This window comes from Cryptomeria japonica, chromosome 5 (genome assembly GCF_030272615.1).
Source record: "Cryptomeria japonica chromosome 5, Sugi_1.0, whole genome shotgun sequence".
In the NCBI taxonomy this organism is placed as follows: domain Eukaryota; kingdom Viridiplantae; phylum Streptophyta; class Pinopsida; order Cupressales; family Cupressaceae; genus Cryptomeria; species Cryptomeria japonica.
Genome location: NC_081409.1, coordinates 686542181 through 686567244, shown reverse-complemented (window position 1 = coordinate 686567244; position 25064 = coordinate 686542181). Strand labels below are relative to the sequence as shown.

The window sequence follows — 25064 nt, the reverse complement described above, 5'->3', positions numbered from 1 at the left end:
TTTGGCACCAATCCTTAATTTTTCTAGACTTATTGGATAGTCATTTGAAATGGAGAGGAAGAGGATGCCTTGAAGGACATTCTCAGTGTGCTCCTCACCAAACCCTTATACTTGCTTGCATAGTGAGATCTTCTTTGACAAAGTGCATAGGTATCCAAGATGACAAAGATCTATAATATTGTTAATCCTACATGTCATGAAAGCATTACATTTTGGGCAAGGAGACAATTATCCATGTGGATCACATGCCTCTATAATTCATGTAAAATGAAGAAATGTTTGATAAGGACGAGCACCAAAGGTGGTCCCCATACCTACAATATTTATACCTCTACAATCAACAAAAGAGAGAAAGTACTAGAAGTAAGTCAACCTCCAATTGTAGCCCCAAAAACACTACTTGATAGTAGTAGGCACGAGACATGAAAATAGCTTCAACTATAAATTAAAGATCTTAAAACATTGACAAGTACAAGAGATTAGTAGTTTGATGATAAATTTTTGATCACCAATTAGGGAATGCATATCTATTTTCCCACTAACATGCAACACAAGATGATATGAGAATCTCATTACAATTGGGTGGTAGGTTACTTTGGGCCAAAAAGGCTACGGTAATTCTACTAGCCAAAACTACATCATGGTTTTGAAGGATATGTTAGCATTGCAAAACTTACATAATTGCCAAGCTAGCTAATTGAAAGCATATCACTTATACATCTCTATCAATACCTAAAAAAATTTGAGAAGTTTTTTCTCATTGAATTTATTTAGGTCTCTTGATGACCATGATATTTATTGCGTATATGTTGTGGTGGGCAAGTTTTAGAAAATGAAAGTTTTATGTCCCATAAGAAAGGCTCTCTGAGGAACACATTACCAATTTACTCACAAATGTGTGGATCAATTTTGATGTGACAAATAGGGACAAAATATTCCCAAACAATTTTTGTTCTACACTATGGTCCTTAATGGATGCAAAACTAAGAAAGTCACAACATTCCATTTGCAAACATACAAATAGACAAAAGTTGTAAGATGGGTGATTTCACATATTCTCCAAAGGTACTATAGTTGTATTAGATGTTTGCTTAAAATTCCATCCAATAAATTAACAATGATGTTTGCTTAAAATATCTCAAAGAAAAAGTGAGATGTAGGATATATAAGAGATCCATATTATTATTCTATGTAAATGTATCAAGAACAACATATATTTATTAAGAAGATACCTTCTTTCTTTAACTAAAATTAAGCTTTATACTTAACACTTAAGTCACAAGGTTTGTCAAATTTTGGCCATGAAGTTCAAAATTTGATGGACCTCAAAACAATATCAAAATTCATTAAAATTTGTCAAATGCTTATATGGATGAAGTACACTATGTTTTTATTAAATTATATTAAATAAAATATGTTTTCTTGGGTTTATTTTGAATTTATATAGCATCACATGTTTAGCTTACATGAGTTTGGAATTACATGAAGTATTCATGAGTTTCAGTTTGTACGGCATGGTCCAAATCTCTCACTTCCTCTTTTGCTTTGACATCGACAACTTCCTTACCCTCGATAACCCTTGGGACCTATGATTTATTATTTTTAATATGTTCTTAGTATCATTTATTTTATTATGTTTTTATATATAATATGCTATATTTATTTCTATGAATGTTTTTTATTTTATTAATAAAAAATTATGAATCAAATTAAAAATAATAAATATAAATATAATATTATAAAACTATATTTATATTCAATAAAATAAATAATAATTTTCGAGTGACAAAAATTAAGAAATGTTATTGTGGAGGGACCCTATACTCTATTTTAAGTCCAAACTCAACATTTTTAGATGCCACAAACTCCAAGCATTGCTTTGTCAAAGTTTGGCACTTTATTTGCTCTAGGTTTCTTAAGAGACTTTATCTAGAGCTCATAGAGTGCAATGATTGGGATACTTGGGATAGAAAACAAATGTCCTAACCACCTTGACATGTTGATGTAATTAGTTAAGCCTCATGAGGCAAATGAACAAAAAATATGGCTCTTAACAAGGTTATGTCACACACACAAACACATATGGTTAAACAAAAAATTGTCTTAGTTGAAACTTATTTATTCAGCAATGTTAAACTATTTTGATAATATTGTGGATATATTACTTATATTTAAAAAAAAATTATATATATATATGTCAAGGACATAAGGTTCTCAAGATAAAGATCCATGTTTGAATCTCCAAAGTAACATCTAGTTCCATTGTGGCTTCTAAGTCAATATGAGTTGATTAAGTGGATTCTAAGTTGAATAAGTGGCTTCTTAGTCTAATATGTTGATTGAGGAGAAGGTCTTTATACACACTCACAAACTCACATACCTAAACAAAAAAACTGTCATACATAAAACTTAATTATTTAGCAATGTTAAACTATTTTGATTATATTGTGGATATATTACATTTATACAAAAATCAAATTTATAGAAGACATTAGGGGGGCCACCCCCGCCAAAATGTCACGGCCGTCTCCCCTTTGTCTATCCATCCTCGAACAATCTTAGAATGCATACATTCAGTGCATCAATGGGTTCATTCTAGTCAGATTCCGGAAATAGATGAATCTCCTTTTAATGGTGAATTTATTTTCAATTTTTTTCCATTGTCCAACTTCATTTATTGTTGCCGAACACAAACTTGAACTCATAGCTTACACTGCAAAAAAAAGATAAGTACTTGAACACTTCCAGAGGATTGATTCCATATGATCATGATATTTGCACGATTTTAGAACCCATGCAAAGAACCCAAAAACAATAAATAGGCAGAAAAATATTAATAATTAAATAGTTAGCATTTGGTAAAATTACAACCTCATCACTATAGCAATCGGGTTGCAACCAGTAAATACATGGCTGAATTTGTACATGAAATGTTTTCTGGAATCCTACAAGACTGCTCTTCCATTCTGGTGCACTGTTGCTCTATGTAATATAGTCCCCTTCCAATCTATGAAATACATTTCCTGCAATCCAAAAAAACATGTGTTTTGAATACTAAGTGTTGACTCAAAAACTAAGAAAATGACAAAACAAACAGAGCTAGATTTCTCGATTGTACCATTTCCAGTGCGCATACTCGGTAAAGAATGAATCCACTAGGTGCATTCCTGTCAAGAGAGGTCATTAATAGCTGCAGTGTGTTGCCAAAATCTTTGAAAATATGTATCATTAATCTGGAAGTGATTAAGGAACTTTGAAAATAACTTACTTGGCCCAGGAATATGTTCCATTTTGAAGAACATGGTTGTCATTCACAAGATTATGAATTGGATTTCCAATGCAAGCAATACCTTTGTCTTTCATATGTAGACTGAATTGTTCTTGACCGTGCAAATAAACATGCTGAAAGATATGCAGAAACAGGCCCTAGCTTAAAGATCTTTCTCTTATATAAGAATATTTTTATAGTAAAAAAGAAATCTTGCTATTTAATTTGAGTAAAAAAAATTGTATCCACAAAAGAGAGCAAAGAAAGAGTTTACCACTCCATATTTCATAAACATGGGTAAGAGCATGTTATGAAGCTGTTGCTTAGGATCTCTCACAAATCTTTCAACTTGACACTTATTCAAAGGATGCCATCCAATGACTATGCGCCTGCATATGATGTTTACCATTCTCAGTCTAAGGCCAAATTTAGTACAAAATTAACCAGCTGAAGGCTCATTGCAAGCATGAAATTGGTGGTAGCAGCTAAAGGAAAATTACATAGAGTTCAGTGCATTAAAGCAAGAAGCCATATTAACCATATCAAACATGATTACAGCACAAATTCAGCATGTCAGATGATAGAGTAATTGGCCCAAAATAACTACACCGCTTGCAAATAAATGTTGGGATTAAGGTGTCTCAACCTTAGAGTCCTAACATGCCAAATTAATTAATTGTTGCCTAATTGATTTATTCTAAGATATAAATTTCCTAAGTTGGCATTCACTTTGTGGGAACTCTTGGTGAGGTGGCATCCTACATGGCAGGTGATGAAATGGCATATTCCTTATTTTCTAGGAAGTTGGTACCCACTTGGAAGATGCTATGTTGGAGTGGAAATTGATTTGGTATTTTCCTATGTTGACTAAAGAGTCTTGGTTTCCGGCTTCTATTATGTATTGGAGTTGTATTTTGGCTTTTGGCATTTATGGTGGAGTTCACTTGTACAAGTGGTGTGAGGTAAGGAAGGTGTCTATTCTTGGTCATAGTAAATTCTATGTTGTCTTTACATTGTATTTGGCAAGATGACCGTTATGGATGAGATAGGTGTTGTTGCCTTGGAAGTTGCTATGAGCAACGTGTCATGGGATTAGCAAGATATTGTTTATGACACAACTTACCTCTTAGGCTTTGAAGTTGGTTTTGGAAACCATGTAAGCCTTCCTCTTTTTGTTGAGCTCTATTTATATGTTGATGCCTTAGCTGATTTAAGAGGAGAGGAGAGGAGTTCATTATTACAGGGTTATGTTGTTAGATTTTCTCCAAGATGGAACAAGATGAAAATCTCCATGTAAAGGCTTAGCGCCAGTAAATGTATTGTAACTTGTTGCTGAATAATACATTGGCTCGATGTTTTGGAGAGTGGGGTTTTTTATCTGAAAGGGTTTTCTACACATATATTTGTGTTCTCTCTTCTGTCCCATTCTTCTTGTTTCATGATTCTAAAGTATTAAATCTGCATGTCGTAATGCTGCTGAAATTTTCTTAGATCTGTAAATTGCAATCACTTTCCTCTAAGGTTTTAATCGCGAGAAATCAACTACGTCTGTTTCCGCTTTTATGGCATAGTAGCATGTGCTTGTATCAACATGTTGTAATTTGTATTGAAGAAGATACAGGATACTAGAAGTGCATACTGATCTCAGATGGCTTTCTGGGATGCCCCATTTCCCTTCAATTGGTATCAGATCTTTGTTCCATGATTTGCATGGTTCTTGCATGTGAAAATTCATGGTATTTCTGGTTCTGGGTATTTCTTCTGTGCATATTTCTTAGCTTGGAATGCTTGAGGAAATTTGTTTTGAAGGAATTGACTGATGATTAATCCTTTGATGAGTGGAAGTCTTGCAGTTGATCTAGTTTTTCAGGCAATAGCAGACATTTTGAAGGATGGTGAAGATGGAGTTTTGTGGATTTGATCATGTGCTTTCATTTAATATGATATTGATCTAGAGCTCCTATTTGATAGTGTTATAACCCTAATGCATGGTGTTGATGTTTCATTTCATGGTTGTGGGCAGTAGAGTTTTCATGTTGGGTGTTTGTTTTTGGCTCCCTGGCAATATGGAGAAACTTGGGTTGTCTAAACTATGGTGTGAATGTGCTTATATTGGGTACTTGTTTTAGTTCCTGATATTGGAAGGCATTGTTTCATTATCCCCGAATGCATGAATGCTATGGAGTTGATCGTTTGATGATCTGGAAGCTTCTAAAATAGTCTGTCTCTCTCTCGAATGCATGTACTAGTGATGGTTGTGGAGTTGGCCTACAAATGGGCCTGGAGTTCCTAAACTATTTTTTCCTTATGGATGGTTGTACTTGCATGGCTTAGATTCATGTTCCTTGGATTTGAAGGTTTTATAGATTTTATGCTCAAAATCTATGATGATGCTTGATGGATTCCTAGACTATGGTGCTCGGTGCGAACATGATTGGCAAATTGGATCTATGCTTGATTTGGTGCTTGAGCCATGTTGTCGACATGATTATTCTCTTTGAGATCTCATTTTGCATGTCATTAATGTGATAGCAAGTTTGAATGTTTCAGTGATTTGATCTATGAGTTGTGTAATATTGTGGACTGTCTTTACCTACATGTTTGCAATGGGAGAACTCAGATGCAGACTGTCTATATCCATGAGGTTTGATTCAGTGTTAATGCAGACTTGTTAGTTGACCTTGTTTGTGGTCACTTGTGCATTGGTGTGGTTGCTTTGAGACGAAAGGATGAATGATAAGTAAATACTTGGATAGTCGGTTATGGGGTCTTGTAGCATGGTGTATTTCCTTGGTTTGGAAATCTTGGTTTCACTTGGAGTGATTAGTAGTACACTTGTATGTGTGTGGACCTGGATTTTTTTAGATTTGGGAGATTTTGTGTCATGTGCTTGGAGAGGTCGGTATCACAGTTCAGTGGGAGCTATAGTAGTGATTGTGTATTCATCAGTTGGTGATGGATGATCTTCTTTAGTGATGCAGATGGTTTGGAGGGACTCTTAGATCCCGTTGCTGCAGAAGGGTTCTTTCATCTTTTGCATGTACACTATTTGAGGATGTGTAACATCTTGCGGCCATGGAGGGCTCTTACAGTCTTTGGTGTGAGGTGTTGGTGGTGCTTGACAGGTGATTTTGGTTTAGAGTATGTTGGTGTTATGTCATGGTACACTCTTGATTGTGCATTAGAGTTTGACATGATACATTGCTCTTGAGACCATGGAATGTTCACTTGGAGCATGTGATCTCTTAGGAGAGGATGGTTAGATCATGATGTCATGACGGGTTTCTGATTCAGCTGATTGGAGATTTGATAGTGGTTTGGGTGGTTCTCTTTGTATTGGGTGCATTGGTCATATGCCTAAGAACTTCATGGGAGTGTAGAGATGTATTTGGAGTTTGACATGGATTGATCATTTGCTGGTACTCATGGATACATGAAGACTTAGTGAGGTTGTAGTTCTCTTGAGATGAGAGACATGTGCTGAGATGGTTACTCTTGATGAGATTTCAGTTGAAAGTCCAAGAAGCCTACACCTTGATTGGACTTGAGTTCAATAGAGACCTATGAGGAGATTGCTCTTGGATGAGTCATGATGACTTGGATATCTTGGAAGAGCATTCTCATTCCCCACTCTTGGTCTACTTGGCGGTTTATCACTTGAGAGGTTTTGCCCATTGTTTCTCTCAGGTGCTTTATGCTTTTCTTCATATTCATGGATCTTGAGCTATGATTAGATGGTTCTGGAGGACTCATTGTGAGAGATGGATAGCATGGATATCTCCTTGGGTATGTACTTTATTTTATGATGATCATTGGGGATGGTAGTGGGTTGATTTCCTGAAATAGGAAATGGAGTAGTTTAATCTTCTTTAAGAGGCTTACATCCATGCAGATTCATGATGCATATGCTATGTTTGATCTCTTGAGGTTGAACGGGTTTGGATGCTGTTATGGCTTTCACATGGGGATGTAAAGGAGATCTTACTTGGCACAACTGGCATTTAGAGGTGTTTGTAGAAGGACATGCTACATGTTTATGATTTGCAAGTTCTCTCTTTGGTCTTGGTTATCTTCCTGGATGTTTGGATTCACATAACATTGTTTTTTGAGATTTTGGGTGGAGATATGGTGATCACTAGTTGGTGGTCATATGTTGTCACTTGTACTTTATTGTTTTTTGGTGATGACATGGAGGTTCCTTTATCTCTTTCCTTTGTTGGATGTGGAGAACTTGGGAGAGCTATGAGACTTGTTGAGAGAGATGTTTCTTGCAACAACTTTGTTTGCAGGATGTGCTTATCTTTGTGGATGGTCCTTGGTACTACATGGTTATATTTTCTATATGTTGTGGTTGGTAAACTCAGTATGCCTTTGATCTTTTAGATTTGGCAGTACCCATGCAGTGCGAGTTTCTGGATGTGTTTGGTCTTCATCAACTGGTTTGCACATGGAGCTTGTGGTTGCAGTTTATGGGTTGGTTATGCTGGTGGTGTGAGTTTATTGGTGGATACCTTTTAGGTATGTGTGATTGGATAGGTTAGCACTTGCTGTGGGTGCTATTTTCAAATCCTTTGGGTTTATCAGTTGGATGGGAGCAGTCATTTTGGTTGTTATTCTAGCTGATATTCTATCTTGTTCTTGGAGAACTACATTGTAGTTGTGTTCTAGTTATGGGCTTTGAAGTTGATGTTGATGCTTCTGTATAGCTCGTGAGCACATTGGAGTGGTGGCAGTATCCTGTAGCCTTTGTTATCACTGGGATCTTATGCTTGTATTCTTTGGATTGGTGTCTTGATGGAGCACGAGAGCATGTTTGAGATTCGTGTGGTTTCATGGATGGCTGTGATGATGTGGTTTCATCATTTTGGCTCCTATGAAGTTGATGTTGTAGACCCTTGACAGGTCTTTGACAAGTGGGAGAATGTTGGGATTAAGGTGTCTCAACCTTAGAGTCCTAACATGCCAAATTAATTAATTGTTGCCTAATTGATTTATTCTAAGATATAAATTTCCTAAGTTGTCATTCACTTTGTGGGAACTCTTGGTGAGGTGGCATCCTACATGGCAGGTGATGAAATGGCATATTCCTTATTTTCTAGAAAGTTGGTACCCACTTGGAAGATGCTATGTCGGAGTGGAAATTGATTTGGTATTTTCCTATGTTGACTAAAGAGTCTTGGTTTTTAGCTTCTATTATGTATTGGAGTTGTATTTTAGTTTTTGGCATTTATGGTGGAATTCACTTGTACAAGTGGTGTGAGGTAAGGAAGGTGCCTATTCCTGGTCATAGTAAATTCTATGTTGTCTTTACATTGTATTTGGCAAGATGACCATTATGGATGAGATAGGTGTTGTTGCCTTGGAAGTTTCTATGAGCAACGTGTCATGGGATTAGCAAGGTATTGTTTATGACACAACTTACCTCTTAGGCTTTGAAGTTGGTTTTGGAAACCATGTAAGCCTTCCTCTTTGTGTTGAGCTCTATTTATATGTTGATGGCTTAGCTGATTTAAGAGGAGAGGAAAGGAGTTCATTATTACAGGGTTATGCTGTCAGTTTTTCTCCAAGATGGAACAAGATGTAAATCTCCATGTAAAGGCTTAGAGCCTGTAAATGTATTGTAACTTGTTGCTGAATAATACATTGGCTTGATGTTTTGGAGAGTGGGGTTTTTTACCCGAAAGGGTTTTCCCCACATATATCTGTGTTCTCTCTTCTGTCCCATTCTTCTTGTTTCATGATTCTAAAGTATTAAATCTGTATGTCGTAATGCTGCTGAAATTTTCTTAGATCTGTAAATTGCAATCACTTTCTTCTAAGGTTTTAATCGTGGGAAATCAACTATATCTGTTTCCGCTTTTATGGCATAGTAGCATGTGCTTGTATCAACATGTTGTAATTTGTATTGAAGAAGATACAGGATATTGGAGGTGCATATTGATCTCAGATGGCTTTCTGGGATGTCCCATTTTCCCTTCAATAAATTCAAAATAAAAACTCTTTAACATGAATATCATAACTATCATGACTACTTATGTGGTGTCTTAGTGCAGCCATAGCATAACAAAGCAAAATAAATTGAAGTCATGGTGTATAAGGCTAGAGCATTAGTCTTATCAAACTTATCAAAAGAAAAACCATGAAATACAAAGCTTTTAAGAAATAGTTTCTCTGCCTTTCACCATCCTTAACAGAATGTAATACAAGATGTTCCTAAGTTATCAAGGATTGTAGGAATTCTTTCCATATGCCTGCCACTAATGCCCAATGTTTTCCCATGCCATAAGCTCACTTGGGTCCTGTTGATGGCTGTTTTATGACCACACCAACACAGAATAAAATACCAATGTATCTTATGCTCTCTTGAGAAAAATCCCGTGTATGCTAAGATTGCAAAAGATCATTCAAGTGACTCCAAGGTTCTTCACTGTCAAAACCTGACGCGTGGATAAGCTCAATGGTCGATGTGATATGCTGGTAACACAAAAGGACTTACGTTTGAATCATTCTTCACTTCTTCTGCAGTGATGGCTGGAACTTCTTCATCAAATATTGCAATCTTGTGATGCTTCTTCGAACGGACACAACTGAAATGAACTGAAATTAAAGGGGAAAGGGTTAGTGAATCTATTCTACTCCTAAGGGCAATGATGTCAATGGATAGTGCTCTAATGGACGAACTCCAAATAAACCAAGTTTTGCTTTGCCAAGATTAACTACAACTCCACAAGAATTGGAACAATCTTCCAAGGGTTATGCAAAGAATTTTCATATCACAATTAACACCATCATAACGAACAATGCACATTCAATGATTGAAGTTAAGCATCCATATGAAAGGCTTAGACTAGCTTTACACTGCAACTTATAATCAATAAGATGCAAAAAGTATGAGCCATGGAAATTCATCAAACACCATTGCATTCTCCATTAAAACCAAAGTACTTCATCTAACAATTGAGAAATTGGAAGAGCACCTTGCAACAAGTTGAAATAAACATGAATCCACCATATCTTCAATTAAATCAAACATTCTTTCTCCAAGCCTTACAACAATGTCTTCTCCTTCTCCTATTCTACTTCTACTCTAAGGAGCAAGAGCTCTCTACTTCTAAAGAGTTAACTATCTAATGAATTACAAATGAGAAGGTAGGGCCTTTTATAGAGATCCTCCCATAAATGAACGACCAAGATTGATTTGAAATCAAGGGCCAAGATTACACCATGCAAACCCTAATTAGGGTTTTGACCAAAATGAACCCGTTGTGGCGCCAAGTAGTGGGCCTATCAATTAATAAGGCATCACACCCATCATGTATTTAATTGCCCATCACTCCAAATGAGGCGCCCACTATGCATTAAATAGCCCACCACTCCATTATGCATTTAATAGCTCATTGCCCAAAATAGGGTGCCCACTATTCCTTTCCTTGGTGGCAAATGCAATGAATTTGTTCATGATGGTTGGGAGACATTTGATTGGCCGAAGAAGGTGACAAGGGACCACCTCAACATGCTAGATGACATGTGGACCCGGTAACTCATCATCAACAATATTCCATTTTGACTGATTGTGACAGAGTATATTCCCAAATTGTAGCATCTGGACCAAAGGTTCTAACTTTGTTCAACTCTTCTAAAATTATCCTTCCTTGATCATTTTCTTCTATCCATGTACTTGGGTTCAAGAATTCATCTTCTTGGAATATCTTTCCTTGTCGACGACTATCATCCCTTGAGTCTTTTCCTTTTGACTTTTGATCTTGGATTTCCAAAGGAAATTCAAGATGTTGTAAATTCTTTTTATTTGTACTTGCTTGAATCTTGAGGTCTAGAACTAGATTGCTTGAAACTGGAATTCCTTTATGCCTTCCGAACTTCCTTGTAATGATGCCCTTGAACTAGAGAGAAGAATCTTTGATGCTTCCTTTTTGTCCTTTGACTTGCCAAATGCCACCTTAAGCATTAAATTCCATGCCTCATGTCATTTCTCCACCTTGGGCACATATGAGACAGGTGGAAGGAATTTTCAATGCCTTAGCCAAATTTCCATGTCTTGAGTACTTGAGTGCATCCTAGAAGGACAGGAGGAAATTTTTCATACTTAGCCAATTTTTGTTTATTCCATGACTTGATGAAGTTGGGTGCACTTGAAGCTTGGAGAAGGAATTTCTCCATGCTTAGTCAAATTCCTTCTTGCCATTTTGGAGATGGGTGCATTTGGAAGGGAAAGAAGGAATTTTTTTCTTAGTGAAATTTCATCTTGTCTATGCCTTGAAAATGCTTGGGTGCACTTGGGAGGAACAGAAGGATATCTTTGCTTTGGAAAAAATTTCATGATCTTTTCCATTTATGAGGAATCCATAAGCGCATATCAACCTTGGAGAAGGAAAAAATTCCTTTACTTGTGAAGTTCTGCCATTTCTTGTTTTGTGAATGCTCAAGCGTGCTTTGTCCTGAAGGAGGATTTTCTAACATTCAACCACTTTTTCCATCTTTCAAGAATTTCGTCCAATTTGGAGTTCGGAGGAGAGGAATTCTCAACACTTTGTCAAATTTTCACTTTCTTGGAATTTTGTGTACTTGGGTGCATTTTGGCATGGAAGGAGGAATTTTGGCATTTTTGAAAAATCTTTCACTGCTAGTGAAATGCGCTCCCTTCTCTCTTGGGCGCAAATTTGTGGTGGAGCAATTTTCAGTGAAGGATGAATTCCTTTATGCCCAAAAATAGACTTTTCATGCCTTTGCCATTTTGGGAAAGAATTTCAGACTTAGTCAAAATTTTGAATGCTTGCTTGCTTTTTCCAAATTTAGAACTTGGATGTTCAGGAATGTTCTGCCATCAGTATCTTGCTAAAAAAAGTAAGTTCTTCCAAACATCAAATTAGGGAAAACCATGGCACAATGACACTTACTAAAAATAGACATTGCTAAAAATAGTAAGTTTGTTTAAATGCAAAATTAGGCCAATCCAGGATGCAGCGAAACTTACTAAAAATAGTAAGTTCTCAGAATTCGCTCAAATTTCACTAGTAGCTTCCTTGAAGGGTTCTTATTTCATTGATTCATTCAAATTTCTCAAAACCCTAAGTTACTTACCTCATTTCTAAGTCTGAAGGGTAAAAACCCTAAAATAGACAACACAAGCTTCCAGACTTAACCAGAATTTGGCTGTTTCTCTTTCATTTCTTCATATCAATTCTCAGGGTTATCTGAACACTTAGCCAGATATCCATCACTCCATTCGTTTGCATGTGCATTCTTTGTTCTATCACTGCAATCTCTTCCTTGGATGATGATATCATCCACTCAATGATGTCCTCCTCCTAGCATCCAAAGTCCTACTCCCTGCAATGTACCTGGAAAAGACAAGGAAACTTTGTGAAATACAAGTATCAATCAAGTTCATAGATAGAAAAATGCAAAGTTCGAAGGATAAAGCAATAAGCACAATGCATTTCTCAATACATCAAAATCCTAATTCTTGACTTGACGACAATATTAAGACTATATCCCGTCTAGGCTATATATTCCTTAAGCATCCATTCCCTGCATAGTCATTTCATCACCTCCAAAGGCCAGAATATAGACCAACAAGACCTTACAACTCATTAGGGCCGAGAGACGATATTGATTGCAAAAGACTTGGTTTATTTAGCAAAAAGAGGGGGTCCCCATTTGCAATGGGGCGATGTGTGAAAACGTCACAACAGGTCCTTGATCACAATCCTAGGGACAAAAAAGATATGAAAGTTTGAATATCCCCTTGATATTATTACAACTAGGTGTCTCGTACACCTTGTAGTCCTTGAATATTTTAATATTTAAAATATGTTGTAAATTGGTCCCTAATGCAATTGGGTGCCACCCTTGGGCACATCCATGAGATTACTTGTTTGACACATTGTGCCACTTTGATTGTTTTATAAATTATGACAATTGTAAGAGAGCATTGATATTGGGAATTTCAAGTGGAAGAGGTTGATGAAATATCCCTTGCAGTAGATAGACTGAAAAAGCAAGGAATAATTGCAAACAGTTGGCTGTCAATTGCGTGCTATGCGGTTTATGTAATTTGCGTGTTATGCTGTTTGGTTGTCTCAGAGTTTTCAGACTTGTTTAGGAGTTATTAACCATACATACGCATCAATGAATGACTACCAAATAGCTTCTTAATGATAGAATAATTCCCTAGGATGATTATGCCACAATTTATAATGTCATCATACCAAATTTGGATGCAAACCATGAACCTACGGCTGACTATAATTACATCGAACAATTGGCATGAAACCATTTAACAATGAGTTGAGAGATGCAAGCTAATTACTCCTTGATTTATGTGACAATAGATTCACTACAATGCAACAAACATGTGCCCAAAGGCCTAGCAGCCTATCAATGAATACTCAGAAAATCTGAAGGTACATGGAAGCCATGAAAGTCTGCACACAACATGAGATTACAAGGAGTAATGATGCTAAAAGAATCTGTTCAAAATCACCTAGTCTTGCATTTGAAGAAGCAAGCAATATTCCAATCTTTGGAGCCTCCAATATGTCAAAACAAGCTATCTTCCAAAATCGCCCCTGTTGCTGGTCTGCAGATCATTAACAATTGTTGATCAGCAAATCAATCTCCTTCCAGTCACTAAACTCCATTGTCGAACTTCCCTAATAACGTCACTCTCGTCCAAAGGTAGATTTGATGCTTTGAACAAACTATATAAGCAAATTCGTAGGTACAGGTGAACTGGTTCGAATTGCTTCTCAGATATGATGTGGCCACTGAAATCCTCTTTTTCCTCCTCCCAATTACTCCTAAGAGGATCGTCCAATGTTCCCAATGCCAGCGCTTTTCTCAAATGGAAGTCTTGATGCTTCCACAAGATGATTTTTACAAAATCGTGTGAATGAAGAGCAGACTTCGATTTTTGTTCAAACTTGCAACACAACCAGCTTTCGTCCAAATTCACCTTCAATTGGTCTTCTAGGGGAATCGTCTTCCCTTTCCAATAGGAATCGGTGTACAAATAGAATAGATATGGATGGTCTGAAAATACCATGTAATGTTTACCATGAGATGCACAAGAAACTCATTAAGCACAATGTGAAGGACTGAAGTTATCCTCCACTCTCAGCTGCAACCCCTCAGAGGATCTCTCACCACCTCAGTTATGCAAATCATAGGGAGTTTTCGTTCCCAAATGATCAAGTCTGCAGAAACCCCTTGGCTCTATAAAACTTAATCAATATCAAAATCAATTCCCAGGCTGATGAGAAGCTGAGCTAGATCCCCTTTTATACCTTTTTAGTCCATCATCCAGAAGCTTCTAGAAGTAATATTAAAATAATATTATTTCACTTAAGTGACTTTATGATATAATATTTAATTAAGTCACTTTATTAAATTAATTAAATATAAAGTCATCTTTTAATTTTTAATTTATTTGATAACTTTATAAATAATTAACTCAATACTATTAATTAAGCTATCCATGAAAAATAATAATAATTTGGACAACTTAAATAATTAAATTAATTAATTAATTCCTCTCCAAAAATGGGGACATTACAGTTGATGTGGAAGAGGTTGTTGACGTGGAACCAAGGAAGTGTTATGCCTTAGATTTATAGGTAAGTGACAACCAAGGAACCACAATAGTTTGTCAGAACCATTAGCCATGTCTATGATCAAATCGGCACAATTGGATCCATGTGCCCCAAGATATGAATTCATCCTCCTAAAATAAAATGTAACTTTCAATTGAGTATATTGACCCCTGCAAACAAGAGGTTAACTAGTCAGCTCAAGTGCTTCACATTGGAGCACTAATTACTCTTACACAACTATATTTGTCGTGGGGGTATGGTGAGCCTTGCTTTTAACTCTTCATAGGCAACATGGCCTTCTTCCTACACTCCTTTCAAAGGTAAAATGAAAAATGGAGGGCTAGAGCCCTATCGGTCACTTTGGCATAAGGAGATTAGGTGAGAATTCTAATGAGCTAAGTTTAGCTGTCAAAAAAGGGAGATCGAAACTCTAGTTCAGCAATTTGGGGAGAAGAATAGAAGCAAGTATTAGAGCTCTCTTGATCTCTATGGGTTTAAATTGCCTGATTGGTCTCTTTCTCGACAAGATGTCTTGTTTTGTATGTTGTAGTGGTGCTACTAGTGTTGTGCTGGTAGCTTTTGTTTTGTAGCCCACGCGCTACTCATCCTTGTGGTTGTTTCATGTATGTTTTGTTGGGATTTAACACCCTACCTGTTCTTGCTTTTTTAAAAGGGTTTGGACCCTTTTAGAAACCAAATTTTTACCCTTCTAAAAACAATGATAGGAGAGGTAAAATGGTAGAAATATTACAAGTGGAAATGGACAATGTTTGTTTGACATGCTCTTGATGCATGACTTGCCAAGACACGTGGAATGAAAACATGAAGAATAACTCAGTGGTAACAAACCCAATGAGCATCAAGGCATTAAACCACCTAAAATAAAATACTTTACACATTGAAAGGAGATCTACATTGAGGATGATAATACGAATAAGAAGTTGGAAAAATGGTTATGGGAAGTGTCAAGGGTAATAGTAAGATGGGTTTAAAAAGGGGGATATTAGACATGGAACAATAGATTACAACAAGATAAGGAATAGACCCAATAGACATTTAGACATCAAACCCCTTAAAATAAAATACTTCACATATTGAAGAGAGATCCACATTGAGGTTGACCCCAACAATAAAAGATTGGGAAAAATGACTGTGGGAAGTGTCATGGGTAATAGTAAGATGGGTGCTAGTAGTCCATAAATTTTTATCACTGGGAAAGGGAGGGATATTAGACACGGGACAACCAATTACTTTTATAACATGATAAAGAAAGATACTATGTAAAATAGTCAAGTGGTAACAAATATAATACCACCTATGGATAATAAGGATGAACATCAATGTCAAAACAAATAGGTTGTAATAACCACCCTCTTTTTTTATGAAAATATGTTAGCATTCAATTGAAATGAAATGAATAACAACCTTTTTTCCACTTTTTGATCGCCCAGATCCAGGAAAGGGCAAGGTGAGAGCATATGATGTTTTGGACCACAATTAACTAAAAGATAATTTCTGAAAGGAAAGCATCAGGCAGGAAGTTGGCAAAACCACTTAATTAGTGGAATGCATATACTTGGCTGGAAATAAAATTGCATCTTCCACTTGTTTAGTGGTGAGTGAGGGGGGCATCTGCTTATTCAGTGGGAAAGATTATACAAACTGAAAGTAAATAAAAAACTTTCATCATTTCCACTACCAGTGGGAAAGCTTATACAAATGCTGAGAATTAAGCAAGCTCCTTCCACTTATCCAGTGGTGGATGATTACAACAACCACTTATTTAGTGGGGTAAGTATCAACAATAAACTTGAGCAAATCACTGGTAGAACTACCTGTTGATGTGTTTTTTAGGCACATGCAAACAAAAAATAAAATACCTAAAAGTATCTTATCCTCTTTTGATCAAAGTCTCTCAAATGTTGAAGATTTGCTTAAGGATCACCTGAGATAACTCCAAGGTTCTTGTATGTCGGGTCACGACTTGTGGATAAGCATAGTTAGTCGTTGTGATTGCTGTTTCATCAAGGGGCCTTACGCACTCTTAGAATATGAATGCTTGAGAAATGGTGCTTAAGTGATATGCAATAAAGCTCTTTCCCTAGTACTACTAGATGTTGATCAAAAAATGGCAAATGATTAGGGTTGAGGAATGCTAAGCTAGACTTAGGAATGCAAGGATGAAAGACGATTTTAGTGAAACTCAACTAGTCTTAGTTTTGCCAAACAAGAACAACTCCACTAAGGCTAATGCAATCTTCTAAGGAGATCAAATGAATTTTCCAACCATTATCAAACACATACACCATCAATTGAATGCATATCAATGTTTGAATAACAATGAAAATTTAAACACGTTTAGGAATTCCAGTTAACCACACAAGGCATATTTGCAATCAACAAATAGCTAGTGGTATCGATTAAGAGTTTCACCATAAATCATACACAACATTCTATCATTCAATTCTAACACTTGAACAAAATTCTAAAAGCATAGATTGAGAAGATGAATAACCATGCATATGCTCCAAAGATTGAATAGAAAACACTACACTTCAATGTCTTTATTAATCTAGCAGCAAAGTAGCAACAATTGTTCAAGTCTTTCTCATCTATCGATCTCTAAATATCAATATCTCCAAGTATCTATATATATATATATATATTACAAATAAAAAATGAAGCATATATAAAGCTCCAAAATGAAATAGAGGGCCTAGATTGCCCTAAAATGAATGGAGATCAAAACCCTAATTAGGGTTAGTTGTAGCCAGCTAATTCATTACATAATCAACCAATAGAAATTTGGCATTTTTTTTGGCACAAACTTTGAGGAGATCTCCTCCAATGGGAAAATGGACATCACATGCAGCTCAAAACAAACTTTCTTCTAGAAGCTCGTTTCCTTGGTCCTTCTCTCTGATGGTGAAAGCAACGAATCTAGACATCATTGCGTTGAGCTCCTCCATGGACAAGTTAGGCAAATTATTGAGTTTGAACTCGATCACCTCCAATGCATCAACACAATTAGTGAAGACTTTTTTCCATTCCATTTCTCGTTTCCGAAACATTCCCATGAAAACCATAAATGAACATACTCCAATTAAAACAACATTTGAGAATGCTGTAGTTGGCAAGAAGATAAACTTTATCTGATTATGCAATTCATCAGGACCAAAACCATCTTCATCAAGCATATCTTGAAGGAACATTTCTCTAGTTGAAATGATGAATTGTTCTTGAATTGCTTTGAGTGATTCCTCCATCTTGATGCTGTCATCCTTTGTCTTATCAATAGTTTCTTTCTTAGTCACCAAAATGCAATACCATCTATTGAAGTCATAAACTGTCTTTGCATCCATCACTCCACCATCAATTAGCATTTGTTTGGGGACTTCCTTCAATGCTTGCAAATGTGGAATGGTCTTATCTCGGATAAACTGAAATTAATCCCATGTCTCCATAATGTTTTGGATTTTGCACAAGAACATGTTGACCCTATTGTAAGTTTGTAGGTACTCTTGAGTGAATGCACTAGCTTGTTGAAAAGCATTCTCAATCCATGTCTAAGTGGTTTGAGCTATTATCCTTGTTTCTTCTACTCCTTCAACTGCTTCTTTGGAAAGTATTTGAGGTGGAAGAGGTGCATCTTCCTCTTATCGGGAAGACATATGGTGGATGTGGTCTTTCAATTGCTTGTTCTCTTCTTTCAACTGCCTTTTTTTTCTTACCTCAATCTCCAATTTCTCTTCCATGTTAGAGGTTGATCCTCTTAACTCTTCAATAACCTATGTGCAAGTGATAGGACCAATGTCTATCTCCCTAATGTCATAATCCTCTGTTGTGATTTGATCCCTCAGCTTATCATATTTAGGAACAACTACTTGCACCTTTCGTGAGCCAGATACATCATTCACAATGTTGGAATACTTCTTAGGCTTCTTTTCTTTGTTTTGTTCTACTCTTGCAAGTAAAGTATCCAAATCTCTAACCTCATCTACTATTGTCACTAGTTTCTTCTTCATTTTTTCTTTCAACCATTCGGGTGCCTGATCATCTACTTCTTCTAAATCAGATTGCTGCTGATTGCTCTTGGGGGCCATGAATGTGTCTTCGTGATGTCCTTGATTCTGATTATCAACATCCATGCCTTGTACTTCTTCATTGGTGTTGATTTTCTGATCATAGATAGGTTCTTCATCATGAGGTGGTGAATTAATCTCTTGCTCCTCTTGCTGATTGGTGTCATTGGATTCATTGACACTCCTCCTATCTTGTGTATTATGAATAACTCTTTCATCTTCTTGTGAGATTTTTTTCCTTTTCAATGCTGCATTCATATATACAAAGATATTCACTTCTCTTACAAAAGGAGTACTAGTGGTAGATGGAGTTCTTGTTGACTATTTCTTTTTTTGCTGAGCTGAATCATCCATCCTTTTCCTTTTCTTTGCTTGGGCTTGTGAACTTTCAGGAATGTCTTGTTAATTTCTCTCCCCTTGTGTGTTTGCTTCATTTCCTATATTTTCATCTTTGGACTCCTCTGAATCTTCATATTGATAAGATGATGATTCTTCATTATCCATCCGGTTATATGTCAAAGTGGTGCCTTTTGCTCTCAACTTATCTGATTGATACAATATCCATTTCTTGGTGTTGTCCAACACTATTTGATTTACAACTTCTATTTGATTAACCTCAGAAGCATACCAATCTATTGAAGGAAGGGGCTTGTCCTTTTCATTTTTGTAGTGTGGTAATATCACATCTTCATCTCCTTCAATCTGATCCGGTATTCACAATACTCTTGTTTGCCAGATCAGCTTAACAGATAATCTTGAGTATGTTCTTTCTCTTATCTCAAAATCATCAACTGCATTAGTCCAATGATCTTCTATATGCATGATGTGGGGAAACCTCTCTTTATTTATTGTTTGGATGTTATGATAGGGATCAAAATTGCTCCTTGAGGTACGAATCTTGAGATTATAGTACTGGAGCTCTTCCTCTGATCCTTGTGCTATTAAAAGAGTGGGGCATGTTTCAAGTGATTTTTCCACCATGACTGGGAAAGTAGTCTTTACTTTCTTCCTTTTCTTCTTGATTGCATCATATTCTAGAAGTTGTCTAGATACTTCTAACAACAACATCTTGTCTGTAGGATATCTTGGTAGTCAATAGGCATGTGAATTTTGGAAATTGAGTATACCAACACCCATACTTCTTTATCAGGTTCATTGACTCCTTGGATAATCTAATATTAGTGCCTCCTTGCAATTTCCTCACAATGTGCACGGTGAATGCATCATTCACCCTCCTGAAATGAGCAACACTATTTTTCAATTGCAACTATGGATATGCATCATATGAGAGCATTTATCCTTCTGTCGGCCCAACAGGTGCTCTACAATTCAAACCTTTGTATTTCCTATATCTTGCCAAAAGGTATATCACTTATGAACTCATATAAAATGTTTTAGTTTGCTCAACATTCTCCAATTGCTCATGAATATTATCACTGACTATCTTGGCCCAATTGATTATGTTGGCCCCTTTCGTCACTTCTTCTATGTAATAGCACATCCAAAAGTCGTAGGATGCAGACTGTGGGGATCCCCTAACTCTGTTCAGCATCATTATAAGCTCGACTATTCCTTCCTTGAAATCCAATTTGAGGAGCATCCTCTTGGGCACCCTCTTAGTACTACTATATGGTTCAATGATCCAATTCTTGTTGAGGATATCATCGCATACATCTAGTTTGCTTTGATATAAAGCTAATGCATCATCTTTACTCTTGTAATGGAGCTTGTCATGAGTAGGCACATTGAATACTTCAGCTATAGATAGCTCTGTGAGGTATGCTATCTTGCTCCCATCTGGTGCTGCTATGATTCTCCTCTCCCGGTCATAATGCCTTGCACATTCTAGGACCAATTCGCTACATTGCACTGCTGGTGGGAAACTTGCAATGTGAGAAATGCCATTCCTTGTGAGCTTCTTCACCATCTTTGAAGTGGTGCATTTGCCTTTCCCAAAAACTCGATCTCTAAAATCTTCCATGTCGGTGTGTCCGAAGTTGGTGTCGCCAATCTTTTGCCACTTGGAGGTGAGCTTTGTTTCTAAGAGTGTATCTTTGAATTCATTCTTCATTTGGACCTGCCTCTTGTTTCCTTGTGTCTTTGCTTCAGTCATTGACCTTTGCTAAGGCAAACAAAACCTTTGCTAATTCTTGAAAGCTACAGCTCTATGACAAAATCAGACCTGAAAATAATAAAACGAGCTTAAACTTTCAACCTTTATAGCAATCTATCAAATCCTAGGGTTTGTAAAGGTGTTTTGCATAGGAATGCGTTCTTATAAATGACAATCTACCAATTGCTAAGGTCTGCTTTGATCTTATTTCACCTTTTATGTGCAGATGTAGGGTTGATTACACACTGATTTTGATCTGAAAATGTTTTAAAATCAGAATAAAGATCTTCAAATTGATTCCTCTCTCTTTGTAAATGTGTGTTTGATCAATGAAATAGTCAAATCTGCTCTCCAAAATCGCCAATATAGGTGAATTTGTCCCTCTTACAAATGTGTTTTGATCAATGCAATGATCAAACCTGCTATCAAAATCGCTGATTATAGATAAATTTGCCCTACAAGATCGTGATTTCAGAGATGAAAATCTAAATGTTGGTCTTCAAATTGATTTCTCCCCCCTTGTAAATGAGTGTTTTATCAATGAAATGATCAAACCTGCAATCACAATCGCTGTCGTAGAGAGAATTTGCTCTCCTTACAAATTGTGAAATGATCAAATTCACCTTGCTGATGTAGACAAATTCACTGATCTTCTTAAATTGCAGAGCAGATCGTGTTATTTGGTTTGAATGATGTCTTTGAATGAGAATTAACACCCCTTTATATAGGCGTTGAAAGCATAGGGATGTGTCTCTTCATCTCCTATTTCCCTTTAGGCCGACTTGCTCATTGAAAAAAAAACTTTTTAAATTGTTCTTTAAGCTGGGCGCTCTTATACTTTGAAGGCTGACTTTGCATTTTGTTCATAATTTTGACCTTTTATAACCTTGGCGGACTTTGAGAGCACCTTTGCAATTTTGTTCTTAGGCGGATTTTAGTGTCACCTTTGCAATTTATCACCTTGGCGGTATTTTGAGACACCATTGCAACTTAATCACCAAGTCGGAATTCTAACTCACCTTTGCATTATTTGATCTTAGCAATATTCATTAGCACCTTTGCAACTTCAATACTTGGTCGGATTTTTGAATAACCTTTGCATCATTTGCTTTCTTGGTGCAAATTTAAATGACCCTTGCATCTCTTTCCTTGGAGGCAATTTCTAGGATCTTTGCAAGTCAATCATCAAGTCGGATTCCTTTGACACCTTTGCAACTTCATCAAGTCGGCATTCTAGATGACCTTTGCAACATTTGTTAGTCACGGTCTTTTGAGGGATCATTGCAAGTTCATCATGAAGGCGGCTTTTTGAGAGGCCGTTGCAATCTTTGATCTTAGGCGGCTTTTTGAATGAGCATTGCAATTCTTCACCTAGGCGGCAATTTAGGGGGCCTTTGCAATTTAACACCTTGGGTGGCATTTTTGATGACCTTTGCAAGTTGATCACTAAATCGGAATTCTAAGGGAGCATTACAAGTTGATATCTTGGTAGCATTTCAAGACACCATTGCAACTTAAGATTAAGTCAGTAATTTTGAGGACCTTTGCATTCCATCTCCTAGGTGGCATATTGAGGTACCATTGCAAGATTAGCATCAAGTCAGAATTTTAAGAGACCTTTGCCATATTTGCTTCAAGGGGGAAATTTGAAGTAGCTTTGCATCTCAATCTCCAAGTTGGATTTTCTTGACATTTTTGCAATTTCATGGTTGGGGCGACCTTTCTTGACACCTTTGAAAGATATGATGGAGGTAGCATTTGGACTTACCTTTGCAACTTATTGACAAAGGCGGGTTTTTAAGACCCCTTTGCACCTCAACACTTGATCAACCAACTTGACTAGTTTTGCAATCCACTCCTTAGTTAGCCAATTAGGGGATCTTTGCAATCCTTTTGCATCCAAAGCTTCATTAGGATTCTAAGACTAAGTTTGCCAAATTTTCATTTCTAAGACAAATCTTGATTCAAACTTCATCCTTTATCAAAATATTTTCTCACCAAATTGGCCATCTAAGGTTCCTTCGCACTAGATCCTGACATTTGAACACGATTGTGACAAACCCTCACTTAAACCTTAATTGACCTAGGTTAGGCGACTTCAATGATCTTAATCCTTGGACACACCTCTTAACTCATGAAAACCATCCTTAGTTATTAAGGTCAACAATGCTCTAAGACAAAGGAAACTTCATTATGGAGTCTAATCCTAGTGATACTAATCACTTGACCAATTGACTGCAACTGCTAGAAGCAAAAAGAGGGGGTCCCCATTTTGATGGGGTGATGTGTGAAATGGACACTACCATCTAGTGTTACAATACTGAGTGCATGTAAATGATAGCTTTTACAATATAAGTTTATAACCATTTGAAGCATTACAAAGTTAGCACATATGCATCAAAATCATCAAATAAGAATACCAATTGCTAATAACAAGTGCTGATGTTTAATAGAACTGTTGAAACAATTCGGAATAGAGCCAAATGCCATGATCTAAGCAACTTATTAATCAACCAACTGGTAAAGTACCTGAATTAGATGCAAAGTGCTGATAAAGGTCATTATATAGTTTTGTACTCACTATTTAATCCAAAGATGTAAAAATCTTAATCGGCAATAAATCTTTTGGCTGAAAATTTTTAAAAAATGGGGAAAAAATCGGCAATAAATCAGCAAAAATAAAAAAAACATTTGAAAATATATAATTTCTTAAAATATTCTAAAAAACACTGTAATTTATATTTAATTTAATACCACATACATAAAATATACCATATATTTAATAAAATTGAGTACACGATTGATAAATTAAATTATATTAAAATTTAAATATATATGATGTTATATTTATTTATTAAAAATATTAAAATTTACATTAATATTTTAGACAAATAATATTAGACTAATAAATTAGATGTATTTAACTTTAAATATAATTTTATTAAATATTAAAATAACAAAATTTAATTCTAATAAATTCATAAATTAATAATAATAAAACTATCGTTTTATGTATTGATTCAAAGTAATGTTGAGTAAATATTTCGAAACAATCTAAGTCATAAATTAATAATAAAAAAACTATTCCTTAAGAAAACCTTGCCATAATAGTTCGAATGGTTAGGAATGTTTTCTGCTGCCGTATTTCAAATGCTTCCAAATGCCCATCTTGAAACCCTCGATAAAGTTGGAGCCATAAAAAAGCGAAAAAAATCCTCAAGAACAAGATTTTTTCTAGGGCGCGATTTTTTATTTCGAACTCGCGATTTCAACCGAAAAAATCCCGACTTTTACAGCTAAAAAACTGCGATTTTTTAGAAAAATTGGCTGCGATTTTATCGCTGATTAAATCGGCCGCCTATATGACTCTCGATATATCGTGATTTCAGCGATTTTTTGCCGATATTTTCATCCTTGATTTAATCCACTCAAAAATATCTGAAAGCCATGAAGCATAAAGACAAACATCTCCACATGTTGATTCAATGCTCAAAATTGAGAAGAACACTTCCAAACCAAGTCATCAGCCAATATGCACTTCAAACTACTCCCAATTAGTGCCAGACTGCACCCAAATGAATGACTCAAGGTTTGTTATACTAAACAGAGGCTTTTGATCAGAGAAACGAAAAATTACCATAAATCGACCAAACTCGATGAGTCCGAGTCTGAGTCACCCCCCACAAGTCCAGCAAACTCAGACTCGGACTCAACTAAGTCCATGGGAAAACTCGCCCAACTCGCCAACTCGGCGAGTCCCGTCGTGCAGACTCGGCTGTGTTGGGCATGAAAAAGGGCAACAAAAAAACACATTTTTAAAAGTTTTTTTAAGTTGTTTTTTTTTGCTTTATTATCCTATGCCCCTAAAAGTGAACTTCATTTCATTCATTTGGAAAAATAGGAGGAGAAAAGTGAGTTGTGAAGAGAAACAAGGCTTCATTGAAGAAAAACCAGCAAGGAGGAAGCTCAAGATTTCATCCATTCATCAC

The 25064-nt window shown here is 36.2% G+C and overlaps 1 protein-coding gene across 1 annotated transcript in view; it reads right to left on the bottom strand.

Annotated features, from left to right (window-relative positions):
* Positions 1-2821: 2821 nt before the first annotated feature.
* The window catches only part of LOC131040742 (uncharacterized), a 70778-nt gene continuing 48535 nt past the window's right edge, over positions 2822-25064 (bottom strand). Inside the window, exons 7-10 of the mRNA XM_059221622.1 lie at positions 3543-3657; positions 3269-3402; positions 3119-3167; positions 2822-3023 (exon numbers count right to left, since the gene is read on the bottom strand). Coding sequence (XP_059077605.1) covers positions 2946-3023; positions 3119-3167; positions 3269-3402; positions 3543-3657 — 376 coding nt within the window. The 3' untranslated portion in view covers positions 2822-2945. The remainder of the gene's footprint in view (positions 3024-3118; positions 3168-3268; positions 3403-3542; positions 3658-25064) is intronic.